Below are 24041 nucleotides of genomic sequence, written 5' to 3'. Positions count from 1 at the left end.
TCCAGGTCTCAAAAGAAATGGTTCTTGGAGAGGGACTGAAGCCCATTGAGAAGCTAGATAAATTGATATCTAACCACTCAGAACCTGAGTGACATACAATGATATATGAGATAACCATTGTATAGGGAACCAAAGAGAAACTTTGACTGTCTAATAACAAACCAAGACACCAGGGTTTGTATTACTCCCAACTCCACCTTGCCAAGGAGTGGAGCATATGCTACCAAATAGTGGGTAAGATATTTGCATAATGCATGACCACACTACCAGGATGACCACACTACCAGCATGACTACCTTACTCACCTGTATCAGACCGGTCCAGCGAATGACGTGTCTATTCCTTAAACCGCCCGAAGGAAGAAGGAAAGGTACAAGAGAAAGAAGGAGACCAGCCAACTCACTCATTCTCTCTTCAACACAATCATCTTAGGTACGATACAAAGGAGTCCTGTTAAGGGCAACTATGAGTTACACAACCTGTTGGGCAGCCACCACAGGACCCAGGGAAAATGTGTCTGTAGATCTGTGGGCAACATCCAAGATAGAAGGAGGTGAACGTGGACTGGCATAACCAAGTACCAGCGCTCGGCATTCTATGTACAGCCAAGTTCTTTTTGAAAGCCAGAGAGGGACCAATACCTCTGACGTCATGCGCTCTGGCCTGCACAGACGTGGTGGTGGAATCATCAAGAGTCAACTATGCCTGTTTGATGGCTTCCCGTATCCAAAAAGAGATAGTATTCTTAGACACCTCTTTCTTTGTACGGCCTGTGCTAACAAAGAGTCTGCGGCAGCCTGGTCTAAGGTGCTGAGTCCTTATAAGATAGCAACGCAGGGCCCAGACAGGGCACAACAAAAGCTCTTGAGCATCACCACCGGCAAAGTCAGTTAGTGATGGAATGGAAAACGAAGTGAACCTGTCATCATGCACCGAGGGATTTTAGGTCTTGGCCACAAATTCCGGGACAAATCAAAGGACATCGACCACCAACCCCTATTGTGCTTTACCTCATAGCTCAGAACGTGGAGCTCTCCTACCCTCTTGGAAGACGCCAAAGCCAGAAGGAAAACTGTCTTGAGCGTCAGGTTCCTGTCAGATGAGGGACGCAAGGGCTCATATGGACTCTTAGTGAAGCTCTTAAGAACCAAGGAAACATCCCACGTCGGAGGCTTGAGCTCTCTAGGAGAACTCAACTGCTCAAACCCCTTAACTAGCAGGGAAAGTACCCAGGAAGAGATGTCAATACCCTTAAGGCGTAACACCAAACTCAGTGCCTCCCTGTAACCTCTAAAAGCAGAAAAGGACAAACGCTTCTCGTCTCTGAGGAAGGTTAAAAAGTCTGCTTTTCGCTGAATAGAGGTTGTGAGTGGAGAAAAACCCCGTTTACAACACCAATCACAGTAGATCGCCCATTTGCGTTTGTAAACTGTGGAGGTTGACTTTCTAAGACTGCTGGACATGTGCCAAGCTGTTCTCTGAGAAAAGCCTCTCGCTCGGAGGAGATACTTGATAGCCTCCAACCGTGAAGAGACAGGGATTCTACTGACTGGTGGAACCTTTCCGCATGGGGCTGACACAGAAGATGTCGCCAAGGGATAATCTCCCTCGGAACCTCTAACAACAACGACAGCAGATCTGGGAACCATTCCGCCTGAGGCCACAGAGGGGCTACCAAAGACATCCTGAGACCCTGTGAACTCATCAGCTTGTTCAGAACCTGACGCATCAAACAAAACGAAGGGAAGACATACACCTCCAGGTTGTCCCAAGGATGTTGGAATGCATCCTCTGCCAATGCTAAAGGATCTGGAACTACTGAACAGAGTACCTCCAGCTTCCTGTTGAAGCGCGTCGCGAAAAGGTCCATCATGGGACTTCCCCAAATCTGGAAAAGCTTGTCTACCACCACTTGATGAAGGGACCACTCTGTGCCTAGGATCCGACCCCAGTGACTGAGTTTGTCTGCGACCACGTTCCGTTTCCCTGGGATACACCTGGCTGAGAGTTCTACCAAATTGCTGACCGCCCACCGGTGAAGCTCAACGGTCCAGGCATGAAGTTGATGTGAAACCAGGCCTCCCTGTTTGTTCACCTAGGCTACCACTGTGGTGTTGTTTGACATAAGAACGACAGAATGACCCTCTACTTATTCAAAACCCCTTCACATGCGAGGGGGGGGGGGGGGGTCCGAGAACAGAAAGAATTCCGGTGGGAGAGAACCCAGAGGGACACCCTTCAACAGATTCTGGTTGACCAACCACCAACGAAGGTCTTCTCTCACTTCCAGAGACAGAGGAACCATAAACAGGGGAGAGTCCCCCGCCGGAGACCAGAATACTCCCAGTCTCCATTGCAGAGACCGAAGAAGAAGACGCCCATGAGGGACCAGCTTCTCAAGGGAAGATAACACTCCCAGAAGAACCTGCCACTGATGAGCTGACTGATGTGACTTTGACAGGAAGCTGCGCACTACCGTCTGCAACTTCTTCTCCAATCTCTGATCCGAAGGGAAACCTTTGTCACTGTCGTATCGATGACCATGCCCAGGTAGAGAATCCATTGAGTGGGTATGAGGTTCGACTTCCCTGGTTGACTAATATGCCCAGAACCACACTGTCCAAGGAAACAAAAATTGGGACTCCAACAGATCTTCGTCCCTCCTAATCAGAAGAGGATTAGCCCATAAATTGGCACTGAGGTGAGCCAAATATGAAAATGCCTTGCCCACCAACTGCAACAGACTGGCAAGCGAGGAGGCACTCACCAACCCTTCCGGGGACCTGTCGGAAGCTATCTTGGCAATAACCACAAACCAGAGGTCCAGCCAAGAAACTGTCTGCAACATGGCCGTCGCCGTAGAATCCAAAGCTGAGGCATCTTGTGGAGACAAGACGGGGCCACCGACCTCACCTGTTCCAAAGTCAAACCCGTCTTACGGTGAATGACGTCTGGGTTAAGATGGCGTGACAACAAAAACACAGAGCCCGTAGCATAGACTGAATGTGCCCCGACAAAGGAGAAGAGATGATTTGGGGTCCTGAGTAGCTCCCAATAAGGCTTCCAAGCAAGAAGGAGTGTAAGACGATCGAGCCTGAGTCCTACTTTCCAAATTGTTAGAACCACGAATGACATCAACAACTTCTGAAAAGGAAGACAGAAACTCTTGCGTGTGTCCCTCCTCCTCCTCTGGCAATGGAGACCGACAATGAGAAGGGTGTGTAGGCTCTTGTAATGCGCCTTCTCCACCAAAAGTAATGGAAGGGTTAGCAGCCAAACAGTCCGAAACCCCCCCCCTGTCTGGGCTGGGTCCAAGCGTTGGCCTTCGAGACGAACCCACTATAACACTAGGAACATCACCTACCTCAACAGATGACTCCACATGTCCATGAATGGTCACGGGCGTGGCGGGGGCGGGGATGGGGCGGGAGAGGGAGGCGAGATGAGAGAGAGAGAGAGAGGAGAAGAGAGAGAGAGAGAGAGAGAGAGACTGGAACACTCGAGACCGACAGAGAATCCCTTAGAGTCGAACTTTTGGAAGCACCTGTGAGAGAGGCAGGGAAACACTCCAGCTGCACCAACTCCGTGCTCACTACCTTCGACTTCTTGACAGGCGCCTTCAGGTCTTTACAGCGACGAATAGGCCTTGGAGAAGAAGGAGCACTAACATCACGTGCATGGGTAGGGAAGGTTGCATCATGCTCACGATGTGCATGGACGGGGAGGTGGGGCCCGGCTCACACGCTCCAGATACGAGGCAGAGGACGAAGCAACTCCTGCAGAACGCACACCAATAACACTGCCTGAAACCACAGCACTCTCAGGAACATGTCCACGTTGTTCCTCCCTTGAAGGCGAAGGAAGGGCAAGGTCTTTAGTCTTCCAATGCTCGATACGCCGACGAGGCGTAGAGGGGGAAGAGGGGGAGGAAGACAGCACTAGTTCTTATGCTCACTCTTCTCAAGAGGCGGGGATGAAGCAACACGTTTCCTACCAGTCCTCCCAACTGATAAGGCAGCCAACTTCATATCCAATACTGAGTCCAACCTCTGAAGCACTGCCTGGCACATGAGCGAACTAGGTGGCAGTGATGACGTCACGGCTGAGCAAGGTGGAGCAGAGGAGACAACTGGGAGAGACGTCATCGATGTGAGTGACGTCATAAGCGGCAGTGACGTCATGGCTTCCCCTCGGTACGAGGGCGAAAGAGACGCCACTTCTTCCCAGCTGTATCCCATATAGGGGGTCATCATTGGATAAGCCGTTTCCATCTATCCTGCACTTCTGCCTCATCAATTCCCTTCTCATGTAAGTCTCCTCTCACACAGTCCTTCCATCTCTTTCTTGGTCTCCCTCTTCTTCTTCTTCCTTGAAAGAGACGCCACTGACGGAGGAATACACAAGATGGAACCCGTGACATCATCAACGGTGCTGACGCCGCAGCGTCACTCCGACTTGAAGTAGCGGCAGACACTGGCGGAGCAATACAAGATGGCCGACTGCTGCTACTCACGAAGACGAGGCCGGGAGGAGGGCGGATGGCCTGGCTGCCTCCTGAAACTTCCAATGACAAATCAATGGAAGAAAAGGAAGGAGATGCTGGGACAACGCTACTATGGTGGTTGACTACTGCGGGAGACGAAACATCAGGAATAGTTCGCAAAACCTTCCTAAGTAGGAAGAGTCGAAACCCTTCGATGTTATCTCTTGCCATAAAACTACTTCCACTGCTTCTTAGGCAATGCCCAGCATTCCGTGCAAGATTCGTAATTGAAGAAAAAACTCGAACGACACCTACTGCATGTGATGTGAGGGTTGGATGCTGCTGAAGCCAAAAAATGAGAGCACGGAAAACCAGGAACTCCGGGGCACATATGCTGATGCCAAGAAGGAGCAGAAGAAGCCATAATACCAGGCAACACACACACACACACACACACACACACACTAAAATAAATGAAACGGGAAATGAACCGGGAAAAGGCCGAGAAAGGTTAACACAACTCTCGCCCAGGCGGTCAAAGAAAAGACTGACACGTTGTCGTAGGTGAATGGTCTTCGACCATTCTTCACCCGATCTATGCATGCGTTGCCAGATATCACAAGATTCCTTGCTTTCATCTGCTTTTTAACCGGATCCAGCTAGGCGCTAGAAATTATCCTATTGTTAAGACCTCAGGTTTTGTTCACGTATGAACAACTAGTGGATCCTCTTATAAAAAGGATATTGCCTGTATATATTGATAGTTTTTATGTTAGTCTACCTTTGCTGTACTATAAGTAAATAATAAAAAGAATACAAGTAATAGCACTGAAATTGCATGGTTTGTTGTTGCAGTTTTCAATGGTAAAATGGATGTTTTGGTACTGCCTGCATTACACAAGATGCTTAAAAGGTTAATGAATAACAAGACACTTAGTACTATTTTGAACATACCTACTAATCTTAAACAAGCTTATCTACTTACAGGAAAAGAGCAGTAAACAAAACTACTATTCAGACTATTTCAATACTAATTTCATGCACACACAAAAGGTTACATTGTATATATGTACAAGTAAATGAGCAATTTAACATAAGCACTTTACAAATTAATGTAAAAACTTTGCTTTAACCACACTAATGAAATTATGTACTGTAATAAGTACAGTACACAAAAAATTCAGATTAACTTGACAAAAATTACAAATTTACTTGCATTTACCATATTTACAACTACTTCATATTTAGGATACTAGTACATGCTTATGGGAAACTAATTCAAGAAAGTTATTGTGAAAGTACATACAGTAATCATTAAAAAAAAAATTCTATTGAACAATTAAATTATTTTTTAAATACGTACATTTAATGATCATTACTTAACTGACAGGTTTTACTAATCAAGTAATGTATTGAGCAAGTTTATGTACTCAGAAACCATCAAGAAACCAACAATTTTTACTGACTCCTTACTCTACCTGTCTTACACAGAAACTCCAAGATGCACTATTTACAAGGCTTTTGAGTCGAATATATATCACATTAAAAATAATTTCATATATAATTTATCCATTTGCAATTAAAATTTGCAATAAAATTCAAAACTGGAAATCTTGACAATACCTCTATCAACCCCAGCAGTCAATACAAGTGTGTGTGGAGGCATCAGGAGCAACTCGGTGGCTGATATGCTGGATATAAAAGCAGCCTGTGTTTTCAGGTTTTGTACTAAGGCTAAGACAGGACGTTCATCAGCTGGAGAGCCTGCATAAGTGCCCCATCTCAATCCTCGGACTTCATGTAGCACCTCAGGAGCCTGTTAGCATAGTTATGAAAAAACATTATTGAATAAATTTTAGTAAAAAAAAATATTCCTAATTATAGGATACAGAAGAGGTGGAAATTGGATATAGAAGTTCAAATAACATGAGCAATTCCTTACATTTGGATTTTGTGTAAACCCAGGATGGTTGACTGTTGGATGAGGGTTAACAAATAGTTGTTGCGGGGTTTGACCATATGTCTTGATCATGGCTTTTCGAGCTTCTCTGCTAATTTCATCACCACCATTCTCAACATCATAACCAAAATAAGTCTGAAAGCAAAATACAAGTCACGTTTATATCTGATTCACATACATACTTATTACTGTACAATTCCAACAAATGTCCTTATTCAAGCATACGAGTAAACTGTTACCTTTTCAAGAAACCTAACCAAAACACTTCCATGAACAAGTACTACTTTGTCAATTACTGTATTTGATAGCATGTAAGACATACAAGCATATATTGGATATTCTGCCATTGTAGTAGTACAGCATATTTAGGAAAAACATGTTTTTAGCGCATTTAAGCATGTAATGTTTAAAGGCAAGCTAGCATTACATTACAAAGCATTAACTATAGCAGAAAACATTATGAAACAACCTTAGGTATAGCAAAATAACCTTATGAAATAGCAGAAAACATTACTGTAAACAGCACATATAAGGTAAAAAGTATGCTAGCAGTATAGCTTGGCAATACTATGCACTCAATTACTGAACACACTCATCACATGTCAAAGCTCCCACATCTCACATTTCACATATGTGCTGGCATATTTCTCAGTGGTCTTAACTTTGCTGGTGCTTTGAAATACAGTGGTACCTTGAAATACAAAATTAATCCTTTCCGAGGCGGCCTTTGCAACCTCAGCTTTTCGTATCTTGAACCGCATTTTACAAGTAAAGTGCCTAATTCATTCCAAGCCCTACAAAACACCCCAGTAAATTTTATAATAAAGCTAAATTGACCAATAAACAATGAAATACAACAATTTGGACCATTTAATACCTAACTTAATACGTACTACTAATATGTACCTGTAAATAAAGTGTATTAGTGTACATGGTATACAAGAAATACTGAACGTACATAAGTACGTATGTAGTAAAATGTGGAAGCTTACCTTTCAAGGGAGGCTATCTCCAAAAGTGGCGACAAGGAGGAGGACAAACAGCAGAAAATTTGCTCCATAGTACATACACTTAACTTAACGAAACACATTAAAAATGTCAGGAAACATAAACTAAACTTTACAGAACACATTAACAAAACCATAACACTACAATAAACTTAATATTAAATTTTTACAAAAAATTTTATTTTTACAATTTTTTTTTAAATTTTTATATGTACTTTAATTTTTTTTTTTTTTTTTTTTTTTACAAAATTTCAATTTCTTCACCACTTTCAACTTTCTGTTTTTTTTGTAGTATCAATTGGATCTTCCCTTTTCCTTACTCCTACTAAAGGCCTCTTTGAAAAATAACTATCCAAGGAAGATTGCTTCTGCCTACTTTTCACAATGTTCCTGAAACGACTCAGGCAAACGTCATCGAACTGCGCAAGCATATGACCTGTGTAAGCCTTTTTGGGGTGTGTCTTTTCTACAAATGATTGCACCTTATGAAAAGCAGCTAGAGCATCCTTAATTTCTGCTGTTGTCATAGGGTCGTCGTCCTCCTCCTCCTCACCGCTACTAGAGAACTCTTCTTGAATGACGTTATGTTGCATGGCCTCCAACTCCTTCAGGTCATCCGTCGTAAGCTCCTCTTGGTGCTCCTCGAAAAGGTCATTGATGTCGTCCTCGTCGACGACCAGGCCCATGGACTTGCCAAGTGCAACGATCTCGTCAAGATCTGGTTGCGAAACAGTTTCAGGATCATCAACTGTTCCTGAATCTACACCAGCTTCGCCCACGTCGAATCCCTCGAAGTCTCGGGCGGATAAGGCATCAGGCCAGTTTCCTCCACGAAGAATTCAAGGTTCACCTCGAAACCTCCTGCCAAGCTTGATCAATGAGTAGGATGCATATCACAACATCGAAATCCTCCTTCCAAAATTCACGCAAGGTGAGGTTTGTGGTATCAGTGATGTCGAAACATCTCTTGAAAAGGTGATTCGTATACAGCTTCTTGAAGTTCGATATCACTTGCTGGTCCATGGGCTGGAGAGGGGTGGTGTTAGGCAGAAGATAAAGAACCTTGATAAAAGAATACTCCGCTAGGATATCTTCCTCAAGGCCAGGAGGGTGAGCAGGGGCATTGTCCAACACCAGCAGACATTTCAGGGGGAGGCGCTTCTCTTCCAAGAATTTCTTCACTGTCGGGCCGAAACACAGATTTACCCACTTGGTGAACAAAAGTCTCGTTACCCAGACTTTCGCATTAGCCCTCCACATCACTGGAAGCTTCTCCTTTAGTACTTTGCGGGCCTTGAAAGCTCGAAGTCTCCGAATGATACACAAGTAGGGTCTTCACCTTGCAATCCCCACTGGCGTTGGAACAAAGTGCGAGCAGAAGCCTGTCTTTCATAGGCTTATGCCCAGGTAGCTTCTCCTCTTCCTGCGTGATGTACGTCCGACGAGGCATTTTTTTCCAAAAAAGGCCAGTCTCATCACAGTTGAAGACTTGCTGAGAACTGTAGCCTTCCTTGATCGTCATCTCATCAAACGTCTTAATAAAAGCTTCGGCCGCTTTCATGTCCGAGCTGGCAGCCTCCCCGTGCCGTACCACCGAATGGATGCCAGTCCATTTACGGAATTTCTCGAACCACCCATGAGAAGCCTTGAAATCTGGGGTTGGCGTTGGTGTCCCTTCTCCTCCGTCGTCTTCGGCCTGGGCAATCAAATCGCTGAAAATAGCGCTGGCCTCGTGGCAGATTGCCGTCTCGGTTAACGTATCGCCAGCGATTTCTTTGTCCGTTATCCAGACACGCAGCCGCCTTTCCATCTCGTCATGCACGTGGCTCCTCTTATTAGACGAAATAGTCACGCCCTTGGAAGGTGTAGCTGCTTTGATGGCTTCCTTCTGCTTAAGGATGGTGCCTATCGTCGACGAATTTCGGCCATATTCCTTGGCGATCACACTCAATTGCATGCAAGCTTCATACTTTTTAATTATCTCCATCTTTGTCTCCAAAGAAAGCATCCTCTTCTTTCCGTGACTATGTATATACTGTACGTAATTAAGTTATGAACTGTACGTATGTACTAAAGTTATCACACAACACGATAAAGTAGTACTACAACGAAATCACTAATGAATATACATTAATAAACGAAATCATATAGAACGAACGAATTCCGCGTGCGTATAGAAACGATGCTGCTACCGAGTGGCCGAAAAAGCACACCGCTATGTAGATGCATGATGGGAGAGATGCTGACCAATAGGAGAGCAGGATCTTATGGCAGTGACTAGCATCAGGAACCAATGGGAGAGCGGGAGGATGGTGGCGAGTCTACTCAGTTGGCGGCGCGCGAGTTTCAAAATTGTTATCTGTGGTCCGGGCGAATCTCGGGACTTTACAGGAACAACCTTTCGTATCCTGAACTATTTTCATATGTAGAGCCAAAAAAATCTTTGTATTTGCTTTCGTAACTCGAATTTTTCGTAAGTTGAGCCTTTCGTATGTCAAGGTACCACTGTAACTCCTTTTATATACGTACTGTAATAATATCAATTAAGTAAATATCATTGAGTTGGGGAAGGTGGTACCGACCATCAAGGGTACAATTAGCCTACAACAAGGAGTTCTGGGGATAACATTAGCCTGCCAGAGGCCTTCCTTTCACATATACGAGCTGTTTTGGAGAGAGAGAAAGTCTTACATGCCACCAAATGCAATAACAACATTCCTTTCTTCACTGACCCAGTTAAGTGTCCTTGGTCCTTTTTTTTAATTCTCTCAAAAATTATACATTTCAAGGCTAGCATATTATTTCCCCCACTACAGTCTAATAGGAAGGTACAATGGGGGTATGAATTCATCTCCTTTTTATACAGCAAAATAAATGGATGACCAGAACTTGCTAAAGAGACACTGTTCCACTTGGGGTAGGTCTTGTAGCAGTAGTCACACTACTATATGTACGGCTAACAGTGACATGACTTATCAATTAATCGCCTGAAATATTCATAATTCATACTGGTAACCATAATTTCAATACTGTACTTACTGCAAAACAACCCTACTTAAGAGAACCTGATCAGCAATTGCTATAAGGTTAAGGCATGAGCATGCAATTTTCTTATTTTCAATAAAATAATTTACAATTGAAGCAACTGTTGGCATTTTGTGTCATATAAATCTAAACATGAAACTCACAGCTGGATGGAAGACATTGATGGCTTCAACAGCTGCTCGACCAGTCTGTTTGTAACCAAACACCAGATCAATCCAATTATGCAAATTTTGTGTTACATAAGAGGATTCTAGAGCAGCTCGATGGACTAAAACAAACCTAAAAAGATACATTCACAATTAGAAAAATCACAAATACATGCAAAAAAATTATACTTTCAAATTACAGTATGCAAGACATATATGAATACACATATTGCATATGTAATTATTTTGAAATGTCTTTATCAACTTTGCATTATTTGCATGAAGAAATATTGCAGAAAACATTTCAATTAGAAAAAAGCCATATCTGGAATATTGAAAAAACATTCTTAGAATTAAAAACACAGACATTTTTAATCAAGTCAACATAACATTTTATAAAATAAATACTGTCAAAAGTATGGGGTTTATAAATTAATACATATCCTAGCCCTAAAAATTTTGACACAGTTCAACCTTGAAAATCCAGTACCCTTGCGACTAGGCCACTGCAAGACCACAAAAAATTCTGGATATTGAAAATCACCCCTAAAAAAAAACCCTATGTAAACATTCTTGCCAGCTCCTTCCACATACATATATATACATACATTATATATAAATATATAATATATACCCCATATATATATATATATATATATATATATATATATATATATATATAGATAGATGATATATATATATATATTTAAAAATATTTAAAAATTATATACAAAATAAGCAGTGAAAGAAAAAGAACTATATTTCAATAAGAGGTTTAAGCTCCAACACAGTGAAAGTGTAAGCATTTCCAGAGATGGTTATAGAGCAGGCCCTGTGTACGTAGTATTCAAGTCAAGATTTTGGCAATATTGTCCAGGCTAAGCTAAGTTTATGTAAGCCTAGGCTATTTTTTGGAATCAAAACACTATGATAGGTTATGCTAGCTTTAGCCTAATTAGTCTAAAATGCTGTCATTTCAAGGTTTAATTAGCATAGGATGATAAAATTGCAAGTCTATATTTCAAAGAATTCTCTTCCACTTGGTGTTGGCCAGAATAGTGCATATTGGCACAATGATAGAATATAAGAACTCAAGTCAAAAGGGTTCTAGCTCTTTGTCTACACTGTCTACCTACAACAACCGTGCATTATAATCAGCCATTTCCTCATTACTTTTTCCTTATAAGTCAGCCAATTGCTCATTACTGTTTCAGGTCTGTGCAGGATAATTGTTCACCCCAGTCCCATGCCTTTCGTCATGGAAAGTGGGTGGGTTTGAGGGCTATTGGTGGCTGCCAAAAATAAATTTTTCCTTCATCAAGACCTGTTTTTTTTATAGCAGAGCCACTGTTCTTCCTCAGAGGAGCTTACAAAAGAAATTGACAGGTGATGAAATGGCTTAGCTCTTAAAAATCAATCCCAACCCCCCCAGATAAAATTTTGGTCCAAGGTTGAGTCACAAGTTATAAAGGTATTGCAATTCCCAATCATTTTATGTGATTTTTTGCCCAGTTCTTTCTTATTAAGACAGTTCTGCCAGCACTAATTACAGCCGTGAAAGTAATGTTATGAACAATCTGAATACTATTTTAACTTCACTACTGTAGTACATAAAAGACATCAACTCAGTATCTAAATTAAAGGAAATACATACCTGCGTGGATCTCCACCACACCATGGGGGTAAATGAACATGGTGTACCCTTTCGCCACTTTGTCGAACTCCAAAATTAAATCCTGAAACATTTTTTTTGATAACAAAAAATTTTTTTTACTCTTCCCAACAACATACAGTACATACATTATACAAGAAAACTATTTGTGACCAAACTGGAATTAATATTAAACTCTTAAATAATATTACCTTATCACTATAAATTACATACAACTGAGAACAATCACTCAAATATAAAATAATCACACAAAAGATAAAATAAAGTTAATGTGGCTACGAAGGGTGGCATTAAAAATTTGCATCACATCTTTACAACATTAAAAATGTCACACATTAGATTTGTGTCAGCACTGAGCCTTTACTGTGAATGAATGTTATCTACTTGTACATTTTTCATCTGACTTACAATTCTCCTAAAAATAATGTTTTTCTTCTGTTAACATTACTACACCATAAATCATCATGAACATTTTAGAAGTTTAAAAAACTGAAATATATCTCATTATACAAGTTTTATGTTACATGAAGATCTACTGATTAGCATACACTGTTATTATCATCATCATACTTATGTTTATACACAATTCTTAATATAAATACATACGTTACCTGAAAGCGTTAAGATATTCTAATTACATGTCTTGAAAGGATTTGTCCCCAACAATGATTATTTGTTCTGGGCTGTACTGCAGTGATATACTATGGCATATGTTTCTAATAAGGTATCACTATATAATCTTTACTAAAGTACAAAACTCTACGTCAAATATCAAGAACATAGATACAACCATACACAAAAGTATCATCATCATCAACAATCAAAATCTTTATAGTATGTACTGTACTGCCAAAATATTTCTGAAATTTACCTTCAGAGTTGAGAAACGTTTCTGGTAAGAAGAAAAATTCTGGAATGAGCTCTTTAAAGTCTGTTGTGGAATCTCTTGAAGCAAGACGCCATGAAGTGTGCATGGAGTGGAAAGTTCGGTCAGGTATGTCAAAGTTTCCATCTGTTAAAGTTATATTACTCTATTAGTCATGAATCAAACCTTCCATTTGTATCAAATTATGACAATTAACAATAAATTCCTGTGGCTATAGTATATGAATTACTACTTAAAACCTTTGAAATTCCCATTAAATCAAATATCAAAATTTTTCTACCTTGAAATTTTCACGTCAAATATATAATGTCATCTTAAAAACATAAATATTTCAGTGATGGACAGCATTATGATAATATCTGGAAAATGGTAAGAGGATGTTTTAACTATAATTCCCCATTAAAGTAGAGGCTAATAAAAAATTTTATCATTAAACCAGTTGAAAATAAAAAACAAATACAGTGGACCCCTGTATTCGCGTTCTCCGGATTAGAGGACTTCTCTCGGGAACGTTTCCCTGCATTATTCGCAGAAAATTCCCATACTTGCAGTATTTACCTATGAGAAATATCCACAAATTCCAGATTTTTTTATCAGTTTCATCATAAAAATGCACTTTTTGTGATAAAACTATTAAAAAAACCAAGTAAAAAAATTTTAAGTGGGTTTTTCTTGAGTTTCAACTAACAAAATAGGCTGTTTCCAATGTTTTTATAGGGATTCCCACTATTCGCGGGTTCTAACAATTTACAGGGGGGTCTGGTACACATCTCCGCAAATATGGGGGGACCACTGTATGTTTGTCCATTACTTTTTTATAAAAGTATAAGAAGAGGCATAAATACATACTACCGCTAATGAACTGTATACTTTTTTCAAGGTGTAAAATAATCCATCTATTTAGGGTTTTTCAGCAATAAATAAATCCTAATTGTGCTTTGCCACATCAAGCTTTGAACACCCTAAAAAATCTAAATGGTTAAACCATCAACACTGCTTCGAGATAACAGGAACTACTAACCAACCTAAAAAAAAACGTATGTTAAATATTTAATGGTATCATCTTGAGGCAAATAACAGTAAAAGAAAAAAAAGAAAAAATGTAAAAAGATATGTATACCATACTTCCCCACATCAAAGATGATACGTTTTTTCTAATACTACAGTCAAACCTTGGTTTTTATAAGTCTCTTTTTGTACATTTTGGTTTTTGTACTTTGTTCTACAAAATTTTGTCTCATTATCGTACGTTTCCTCGGTTTTTGTACACTCGGAAATGCTACACCCCCATATCAAGTGCCCAAACAAAGCACCCCATCTTCTCTTGTGACCCATTCTGGCTTTGTTTCTCAGTGAACAAGCATCACCGCACTTGCAGTCTGCATCACTGCATGTGTTTGCTGTGTTTTGTGCTATTTTGCCATTAAAACTCATTACAAAGAAGCCATCATGCGGCCAAAGAAAGTTGCAAGTGGTAGCCTTTCGGTAAAAACGACCAGAAATATGATAGAATTCCAGACAGAACTTGTAGAGAAGTGAGAAAGCAGTGCACATGTAGCTCATCTTGCTAGGATATATGGCAAGTCAGTGTTGACAACTGGCTCTATCCTACCAAAGAAACATGAAATCAAGGCAGCTGATGTTGTGGAAGGGGTCACGTCGTTATCGAAAGAGATTGCAACTAGATGAAGATATTGAGAAGCTGTTGTTAGTGTAGATCAATGAAAAACAGTTAGTGGGGGAATAGTGTGTCTGAAGCAATCATTTGTGAGAAAGGTAGGATGTTGCATGCCGATTTAAGTAAGAAAAGGCCAACAAGTGCTACTCTTAATGATTTCAAGACCAGCAGAGGCTGGTTTGAAAAATTTTAAAAGCATACGGGCATACATAATGTTGTATGGCATGGGGAGGCTGTGAGTTCTGATAAAAATGTCACTGAAGAATTCATAAATGAATTCAGAGAGTATTTTGAGGCTGAAGGATTCTTCCCTCAACAGGTCTTCAATTGTGATGAGACAGGCCTGTTTTGGAAAAAAAAGGCCAAAGCGGACCTACATCACACAGGAGGAAAGTTCATTCCCAGGGCACAAGCCTATGAAGGATAGGCTAACACACTTGGTCTGTGGGAATGTCTGTGGGGATTTCAAAATGAAGCCCCTACTCTTGTATCACTGAAACTCCCCAAGTGTTCTAATTGTTTATCACTCTGAAACTTCCCAAGTGTTCAAGAAAAACAATGTGATCAAGAATAAATTGACTGAGAAGTGGAAGGCCAATAAAAAAACATGGGTCATGAGCAAATTTTTGTTAAGTAGGTCAATGAAGTGTTAGGCCCGTGCGTGAAAAAATACCTGTAAGGAAATCAATTGTCCCTCAAGTGCCTCCTGGTAATGGACAATGCTCCTGCACATCCTCCTATCTTGGAGGACCCGTTGCTGGATGAATTTAAATTCATCACAGTGAAGTCCTTGCCCCCTAATACCACTCCTCTTATTCAGCCCATGGACCAACAGATCATTTCAAACTTCAAGAAACTCTGCACCAAGGCACTGTTTCAAAGATGCTTTGAATTGACCTCAACACTGAATTGACCCTAAGAGAGTTCTGGAAGGATCACTTCAGTATCTTCAACTGCATAAGCCTTATAGATAAAGCTTGGCAGGGACTGACTTCCAAAACAATGAACTCTGCTTGGAGAAAATTGTGGCCAGTGTGTTACCTCTAAAGGGATTTTGACAGGTTTGAGGCTGACCCCGCAACCCAACGGCTATTGTGGAATCTACTTTCTCTGGGGAAGTCCATGGGCTTGGATGTGAGTGGCGAGGATGTGGAAAAGTTAGTGGATGCCCACAGGGAAGAGCTAACCACAGAGGAGCTGCAAGACCTTCAGCAGGAACAGCAACAGTCGGCAGATGAGGAATCCAAGGAGGAGGAAGAGAGAAGGGATACTATGCCTACTTCAGTGATTAAAGAAATGTTTGTGAAGTGGATGTCAAAAATTTTGTCGAGACATACCATCCTAAAAAAGACGTTGCAATCCATGTCTCTTAACATGTTTAATGACAAAGTTTTATATCATTTTAGCCAGATATTGAAGATATTTCAGAAACAAATGTCTCTGGACAGTTTTGTTATTGGGCAAGGGTCCAGTGACTCTCAAGCTGGTCCTAGTGCCAGTAAAAAAATGAAGTGGGGAAGTAATCTCAGACAGTGCCACTAAAAACATAGAGAAGTAACCCAATAGGTTCTTGATACCTGATTTCCTTCTGGAGGGGGATTCCCCTTCCAAACAGTAACCTCTCCTCCTCCTCCTCCTCCCCTCCTCTCTGTCTTCCATACACTAACAAGTCTTCCATAAAGGTAAGAGTAAAGTTAAATGTTCATTTTTGGTTAAATTATTCATTTATATTCATTTCTCATTGTTTTCTGTATGTAAAATTGTTTATTCCCTGTAAAATGTATTTAAAAAAAATATTTTGGGGGGTCTGCAATGCATTAATAATATTTACATTATTCCTTATGGGATTTTTTGTTTTGGTTTTTGTACATTTCAGATACTGTTGGAGGTTCCGGAACAGATAATGTATGAAAACCAAGGTTTTACTGTACAAATCTCAGAAATTTACATGTTCTCAAGGCTGAAGGTTACATTTTATATAGGTCTATCCAAAACTTGAGGAAGGACATCTTTGCTAGACAGTTATCAGAGTTCCTATATATGACCTCTGAATGAACATGATAATTTACCCTTAATTAGAACAGTAAAAAAAGCATCCCAAGAAAAAATGTATGTACTAGTTACAAAGATTCATTCCCACACATAGTAAACTTAACTATAGCAAGACACTCATAATCACACATGCTCTTATGTTACTTTTACAAATGGTAACAACATGCAAAATCCTTTCAGGTTTTGAAGCTTCAGATATTTTTCCTTGATTGTAACACTTGTATTGCGTCAATTTTAATCTTTATTCTTTGACTATGTTCTATTTGGGAGCCCTGTCCCTGTGGTATTTTGATAAGAGTAATCTAATGATTCATATTATGATGTTTAGTTTTTTCTTTTATCTTAAACTTTCTGCATACCACTAATCAAATACAATAAAAATCTTGAAATTTTGCATGCACCGAGACACTGTTGGCCAAGAAAATATTTTATGAAATACAGCTGGGCATGTTATACTGTACGTATATGTTACACAGTAAGCTGTAAAGTTTTTTGTTTGCTGTTATGTCAACTTCAAAAAAGCTTTATGAAAATTAATGCACATGAAAAAACATATAACAAAATATTTTATAATAAATTGACAAGACTACAATCATTAATATCCTAAAGCAGATGAAGCCACAGAGCTTAAATACATCAAAATAGCTAAATGGACACACAGCCATCTACAAATGGCAGTGCAATCTTATTTTTGTCAATTTTATTTTTCAATTTTGCTAGTCAAAACTGGGGTATCTCTTTGAGGTCGGAGGGTTTTGGATTCCAGGAAATACAGTAAATGGAGTCCAAATGTAATACTTTCTTAGATACCTACTTTGATATTTCAATATTCATCACTACCTTCTATATATGCTGTTGAATTCCACAGAATAAAAATTAAGAAAACAAAAAAGGAATAAAATTCAGTAAAGACATGGTGATAAGCAAATTCATAATCATTGAGAAATAAAATATTTCCCAGGAATACAAATTTTTTGCAAAAATTGACACTATTTTTTACATTAAAGTACTGGTTATATGGCATTACTTCTACATCTTTGATATAAACATTACCCAAATCTAAAGCCTAAAAAAAACAAATCTAACCTTGGTATCGAAGGAATAACTGTGTGAATGGAGGAAGCCGTACTAAGAAGTGAAGAACAATACCGGAATTACTATAATGAGAACCATAATGATAAGGACCATCCCTTGCATCTTGGGTCATTGTTGTCGTTATCTGTTCAAAGGGGTTAAAGCCAGATTTTACCATACATAATACAAGGTCTATAATAGAGACAAAAGCAGGTATATATGAAAAATATGAGATGAATGATGGTATTTGTTAGTTGTCAGCACAGACTCCTTTGGTACTTGGTAATGGAGGATGTTCAAAAGTGTTAAAAGGAAGGTCCCCTTAGAGCTATGTGCAGTAACATAGGCCTCTTAGAGCTGCTCTTTGCATATGAGTTCAAGTTATAACAGAAAAGCTGAAGAGGTTGCAAGTTGCAAAATATTTAAAAGATGGAAATCTGGAATACATAAGATGATACTGAAATGCTGTGTGTGCAAAACTAAGGTTATGATGAGCTAATATGAATAACATAGAAGAGCATATACTTGAGAAATGGTCCATATGGTTGTCATGGAAGATATGTACCTAGGGAGAATTTAGTTTATGCATTTGTAGTCAACAAAAAGATCAGTTCTATGCATATGTATTCAATGTAAAAGATAGTGTTAAAAGAGATACCTTCGACTGCAAAATTTGAATTTAGGGTTACAGTGTACATGACAAAAGAGAGTGAAGAACTATTATCATGCCGAACTCCTAAATGAAAAAATGTCAGAAAAAGTGTTACCAATGATGATGACTAGTATGGTACTGTAATTTCAGTCTAGTGTTTAAAAAAAAATTAATGATGAATAAAAGAGCAAAGAATCTTCAACATGAAATCTGAAATTTCATCTCAGAAATAAAAAACAATATGTCTCATCAGTCTTCTTTATATTTAAAAAAAAAATGCGTAAAAAGCTATCAAATAATTTTTCATGAAATCTTCATTTAATGAAGTTCATTCATTGTTAACTTAAATTTACTGTTAATGACTACTAGTGAGAATTATACAATTGCTTACCTCATAATTACTTATGTAGTGATCCTCTTTGGCACTATCTTGAACAGCAATTGGTTTCTTCAAATTACTGTAACAAAATTAAAACAGTTTGAAAGTTCAACTTTCACAGGACTTTCAGAACATGGTAAATTTTTAAACATCTACTACAATGTGATACAGTAATCCATAATTATAGATCAGATCAAATTAAATACATAGACATTTTGGAAATAAAATTAAAACCAACTTAAAGTTCTTACCGATACACCGATGGGTCATTCAGGTACAAAGTGTCAGATGTATAATTGGAGAGAATAAAAGGGAAAACTGGATACTGCATCAGATCGTTAAATGAGCGACCAGCAAGTTTGTTGAGTTGTGTCAAATATTCAAAGTTTGTGATGTGACCTGTTAAACAAGAATTTACTTTAATAATAACTACTCTATATAAATCTTACTTATAATACATAGTACCTACGTATTGGCTCAGCATATTAAATATTTCAAAAGCAGTGTTTTGATAATATGTGTACTGTAGTGATTTGGTAATTACCACTGAATAACATTATGATAATTTTAAATTCATCTACAGATGATATTTTTTCCATAAAAATGACTAAACTGAATCAAAGTCATGTTTTAGATATCACACAGAAGAATAATGAAAAATATTAAATCTATAGCATTCTCATGTACATCAGGTTCATCAAACAAATTTGTTCAGTAATTATAACTATTCTATACTGCTGATCATAATGGTGAAGCATTACTACGCACAGGAGTAATGAAATAAATGGGAAAATAATGCTGCAAAACTGATTGTTCCTAACATAAAATGAGAATAAAGCAGAGCAAAGAAAAGAAATGATTTAAGATGAAAATACAGAGTAAAATACTAGTTAATAAAAGAAATACCAAATTCCCATTTAGTTTTGATAGAAAAAAGGTCAGCCCATAAAATTTATGACCTTTAACCCTTAATGGGCTGATATGATCATATGTGTAGCGATAACAGGTTTTGAGTGGTAGATGGATTCACTCCTGGTGAGCATCAATATTACGCGCCATACAATTTGGCGAGATCGAGTGGCAGAGAGTTTCCATTACTTCAATGGGTTACAAATGACTCTTGGCAACTGAACTCTCAGGTCCCTCTAATCAAATGGGCATCTCATGAGTTTAGTTGCATTCTGGACTTCAAGGGGGAATGTCATGCTCCCCTTTCTTCCATGACATCTTTTATTTGCTTATAAATAAACCCATGGATTGCTGTTGGTTTTAGTGTGAGCTGTAATTATAATATTACAAAATAAAATAAAATTAATTATTAGGAAAAACGTGTATAACTTGGTATAATTTATAATTATCTTGTAAAAGAGGCTTCACAAGGGGTTGTAAGTAATACATACATAGTCATTTTCAACTTCCCGTGAAAGGTAGAGCAAATTTAAAAAAAAATTTTCTTACACCATGTACATTTCCTCTTTCCATTGATGTGTTTTTTCTTAAATTCGCTGACCTCAAAGTTTGCCTGGTCTGGGTTGCTGCATGTTTTTTTTTAGTCCAGATCTTAAGGGTTAAGTCTGTAGTCTGGTTATACGACATAATTCAGCACTGCTATAAATCAGTTTAACACCCAGTATATTTTACAGGCAGGCATTTTATGGGGCTTGTCAAGCGCCGGTGCCATAATGCGCTGATTTCTGGTTATCGGCGCCAATACATACCTAACAGAGGTGCCATTGACCAGTTATTGGCACCGACACATACCTAACAGGTGCCATTAACCGGTTATCGGCGCCATAAATTGACGATTTTCGGTTATTGGCAATTTTCGTTTCTCGTAAAGCTGTAACTCTTGCTGACAACTAGGGACTTCCTGTATACAGTGGACCCCGCTTTTGCAGGGTGATGTGTACCAGACAGCAACCCGCTCCACGTGTGCTCAAATCTGCAACTACTTCAAACCCCTCTTAAAAACACTTATTTTGACAGCTCAAAAAAAAATAAATAAATAAAATAAAACTTACACTTGAGTAGTATTCTATAGTTTCATCACATTTAGTCATGAAAACAATATGAATATACAGTAACTACAGGCAGTCCCCAGTTATCAATGGGGGTTCCATTCTGATGGCATGATGATAAGCAAAAATCATTGATAACTGAAAATTAGCAATTTTCGGTGCTTATCGGCACTATAAAGGGATTTTGGTGCCGATAACTGGTTAATAACACCACGGTTGGGTTAAGTATCAGCGCTGATAACCAGACGGTACATTTCGGCAACAAAAATTACTGATTTTCGGCGCTAGACAAGCACCATAAAACCAGATCGCCAATAACTAGGGAAATCATGAGAATGTGAATACGGGTGGCAGTCCCTGGTTATTGAAGGGGGTTCCATCTCGGACGACACAATGACAACTGAAAATTGGCGATAATAGTGCCGATCCCCGGTTACTGGCGCTGATAAGCGGGGATTGGCAATCATAAGTGGGGATCAGCGCATATCAGTACTGAAAATCCAGTTATCAATCAAGGCTACTGATATCTGAGGACTGCCTGTATACAGGCAGGCCCCCGGTTACCGACCAGGGTTCTGTTCCTGGGGCTTGACGGTAACCGAAAATCATCAGTAACCAAAATTCAGAAGCCAACATGCGCCACAATCCACCTTACAGTTCCCTAGACTGGTTAACGATGCATTAGACAGTGTCACGGGCAGATATTTTGCCCTAATGTGTAATAACTCCTTCATGAAAAATGTGGAGTTTCATTTGCCTAATAAAATACTATGGTCTGCATGGTAGTTACAAAAAATCTTTAATGTCAGATTCGATGAACTTACTGGAGAGAGAGAGAGAGAGAGAGAGAGAGAGAGAGAGAGAGAGAGAGAGAGAGAGAGAGAGAGAGAGAGAGAGTCCTTTTTCAAGATAAGTACTAATGTTGCCTACATCTCCTTATTTATCATATCTTCTAGTTTATTAAGTTAAGAAAGCACAAGAGAACGATAAAACTATCATTAGTAAAGTTATAGTCATTGCTTAAATGCCACAGCTATATACAACTAAACGAAAAAAGTTGTTTTGCTTCAAAAACCGAACCGAATCTGATAATAACAATGTTTTGCTTGCATTTCAGCCATTGTACGATAGTAAAAAATTACCGTAGTTATGTTACAAATGACATTAAAATAAGTAGAACAAGACTTATTTATTTTTACATTATACTACCTTTATTTGTTATGGAGAAAATATTGGCAAGGAAATATAGTACTGCTAAATTTAAGCTAAAGTTGTAGCTGACAGCAACATGGATGCAACTCTATCGCAAATAATAGTGGAGAAAAAGTATTTTAATAAAAAAACACTGGCCATGAAAGAACACATTCCCGTTATTATAATGAAATAGGATGGAAATAGCGAACGGAATTTGTTTTTTACACAAAAAGCATGCTTCAACCATCTATTAATGAAAAAATAACTTGGTGTAGTTCACAAAAAGATGTATTTAAGTCATATTTCAACTTGGAAGCACTTCATATAACAAAATATTACCTTGTCCCATAAAAATAGATTCTAGAGATCTATTCATGCTAAACAGAAGCAAGAAAATTGCTCTGAACTGCATTAAATAGGGCAAAAAACCTACCTCAGCCCTCAGCTGATTTTTCCGAACCAAAACATTGATCACTTTGTATTTTATAATACTATAGTAATATGAAACTATATACAGTATTATTGGATACAGTGAAGTAAGGCATAACTTTTTAAGAGCCAAGGAAATTATGCATATTCATTATTTTTATATATTATGAGGGTTGCTGCCTGTATACATAAATATATAGTATACTATACATATATATATACATGTGTATATATATATAATATATATATATATATATATTATATATATATATATATAATATATATAATATATGATATATATATATATATATATATATAATATATATAGATATATATAATTAGTATATATATATATATATAGTATATATATTATATCTATATATATATATATATATATATATATATATATATATATAATAATATATATATATACTATATATATATATATATATATATATATATAATATATATAATATATATCATATATATATAATATATATATATATATATATAATATATATATATCATATATATATATATATATATATATATATATAATATATATATTAGGGTAAAACATCACAGCAGGCCAAGCAGGGCCACCTACAATCAACACCTAGCCACCCTCCGAAAAAGTACAATTATAAACGCGTCCTGGACACCCGAGATGGGCATCAGTCGCGACTTGTTGTTGGTGAGAAACGGAGCTAAAAGACCTCTACTCTCCTTTCAAGTAAAATACGGCGAAGTAAGTATTTTCTCCAAGTTTAAAAATTAAGCAAATTTTAAGATTTAAAACAGAGGGTACTGAAAATGGCGCCCACGGCAGTGGAAATCTCACAAAACGCTTAGAAATTTTTACTTACAACTAAAAATGTTTCGAAGATTGACGCCATCTCGATGTTTATGGATCGCTTGTGTCAACAAACTTTCCATTTCCTGTGATAAATCGCACACCACTTGTACCCACAGACGCTGGAGCACTTTTATCACAACAATCGAAACAAACCGATTCTCACCAACAACAAGCCAGGAGTAAACAGCTGTTTTGGTAGAAGATGACGAGAACGCGTGCTCTTAGCTAATTTTTAATAAGTAGTAAAACATCAATATTTTACATATTATGATGAATAATTTGAAAAATATTCGTTATTGAAAAAGTAACTCGACTCTGACTCAAATTTAAGTAATTATTTTTCTGAATTAGAACGTTCTTTTAAGTTCTGTATTATGCGTCATGACATCTTGACTTTCGTACCTATTGTAAATAATTGCTATACTCAACTGTCATTGCAGAACAGTTTACCAGTTATTCATGCAGATTGTTATCAGCTATACATGTAATTGTTATAATCGTAATGCGCAT

At 38.3% G+C, this 24041-nt stretch overlaps 1 protein-coding gene across 1 annotated transcript in view; it reads right to left on the bottom strand.

Annotated features, from left to right (window-relative positions):
* The window catches only part of LOC135217916 (uncharacterized), a gene marked incomplete in the record, with an annotated part of 536838 nt that overhangs the window by 36694 nt on the left and 476103 nt on the right, over positions 1–24041 (bottom strand). Inside the window, 8 exon segments of the mRNA XM_064254001.1 lie at positions 6107–6299; positions 6426–6578; positions 10639–10774; positions 12296–12377; positions 13185–13325; positions 18016–18148; positions 19047–19113; positions 19286–19433. Coding sequence (XP_064110071.1) covers positions 6107–6299; positions 6426–6578; positions 10639–10774; positions 12296–12377; positions 13185–13325; positions 18016–18148; positions 19047–19113; positions 19286–19433 — 1053 coding nt within the window.

This window comes from Macrobrachium nipponense, chromosome 9, assembly GCF_015104395.2.
Source record: "Macrobrachium nipponense isolate FS-2020 chromosome 9, ASM1510439v2, whole genome shotgun sequence".
NCBI lineage: Eukaryota > Metazoa > Arthropoda > Malacostraca > Decapoda > Palaemonidae > Macrobrachium > Macrobrachium nipponense.
Note: the sequence above shows the minus strand (reverse complement) of the source record. Positions and strands in the feature narration are given on the sequence as shown.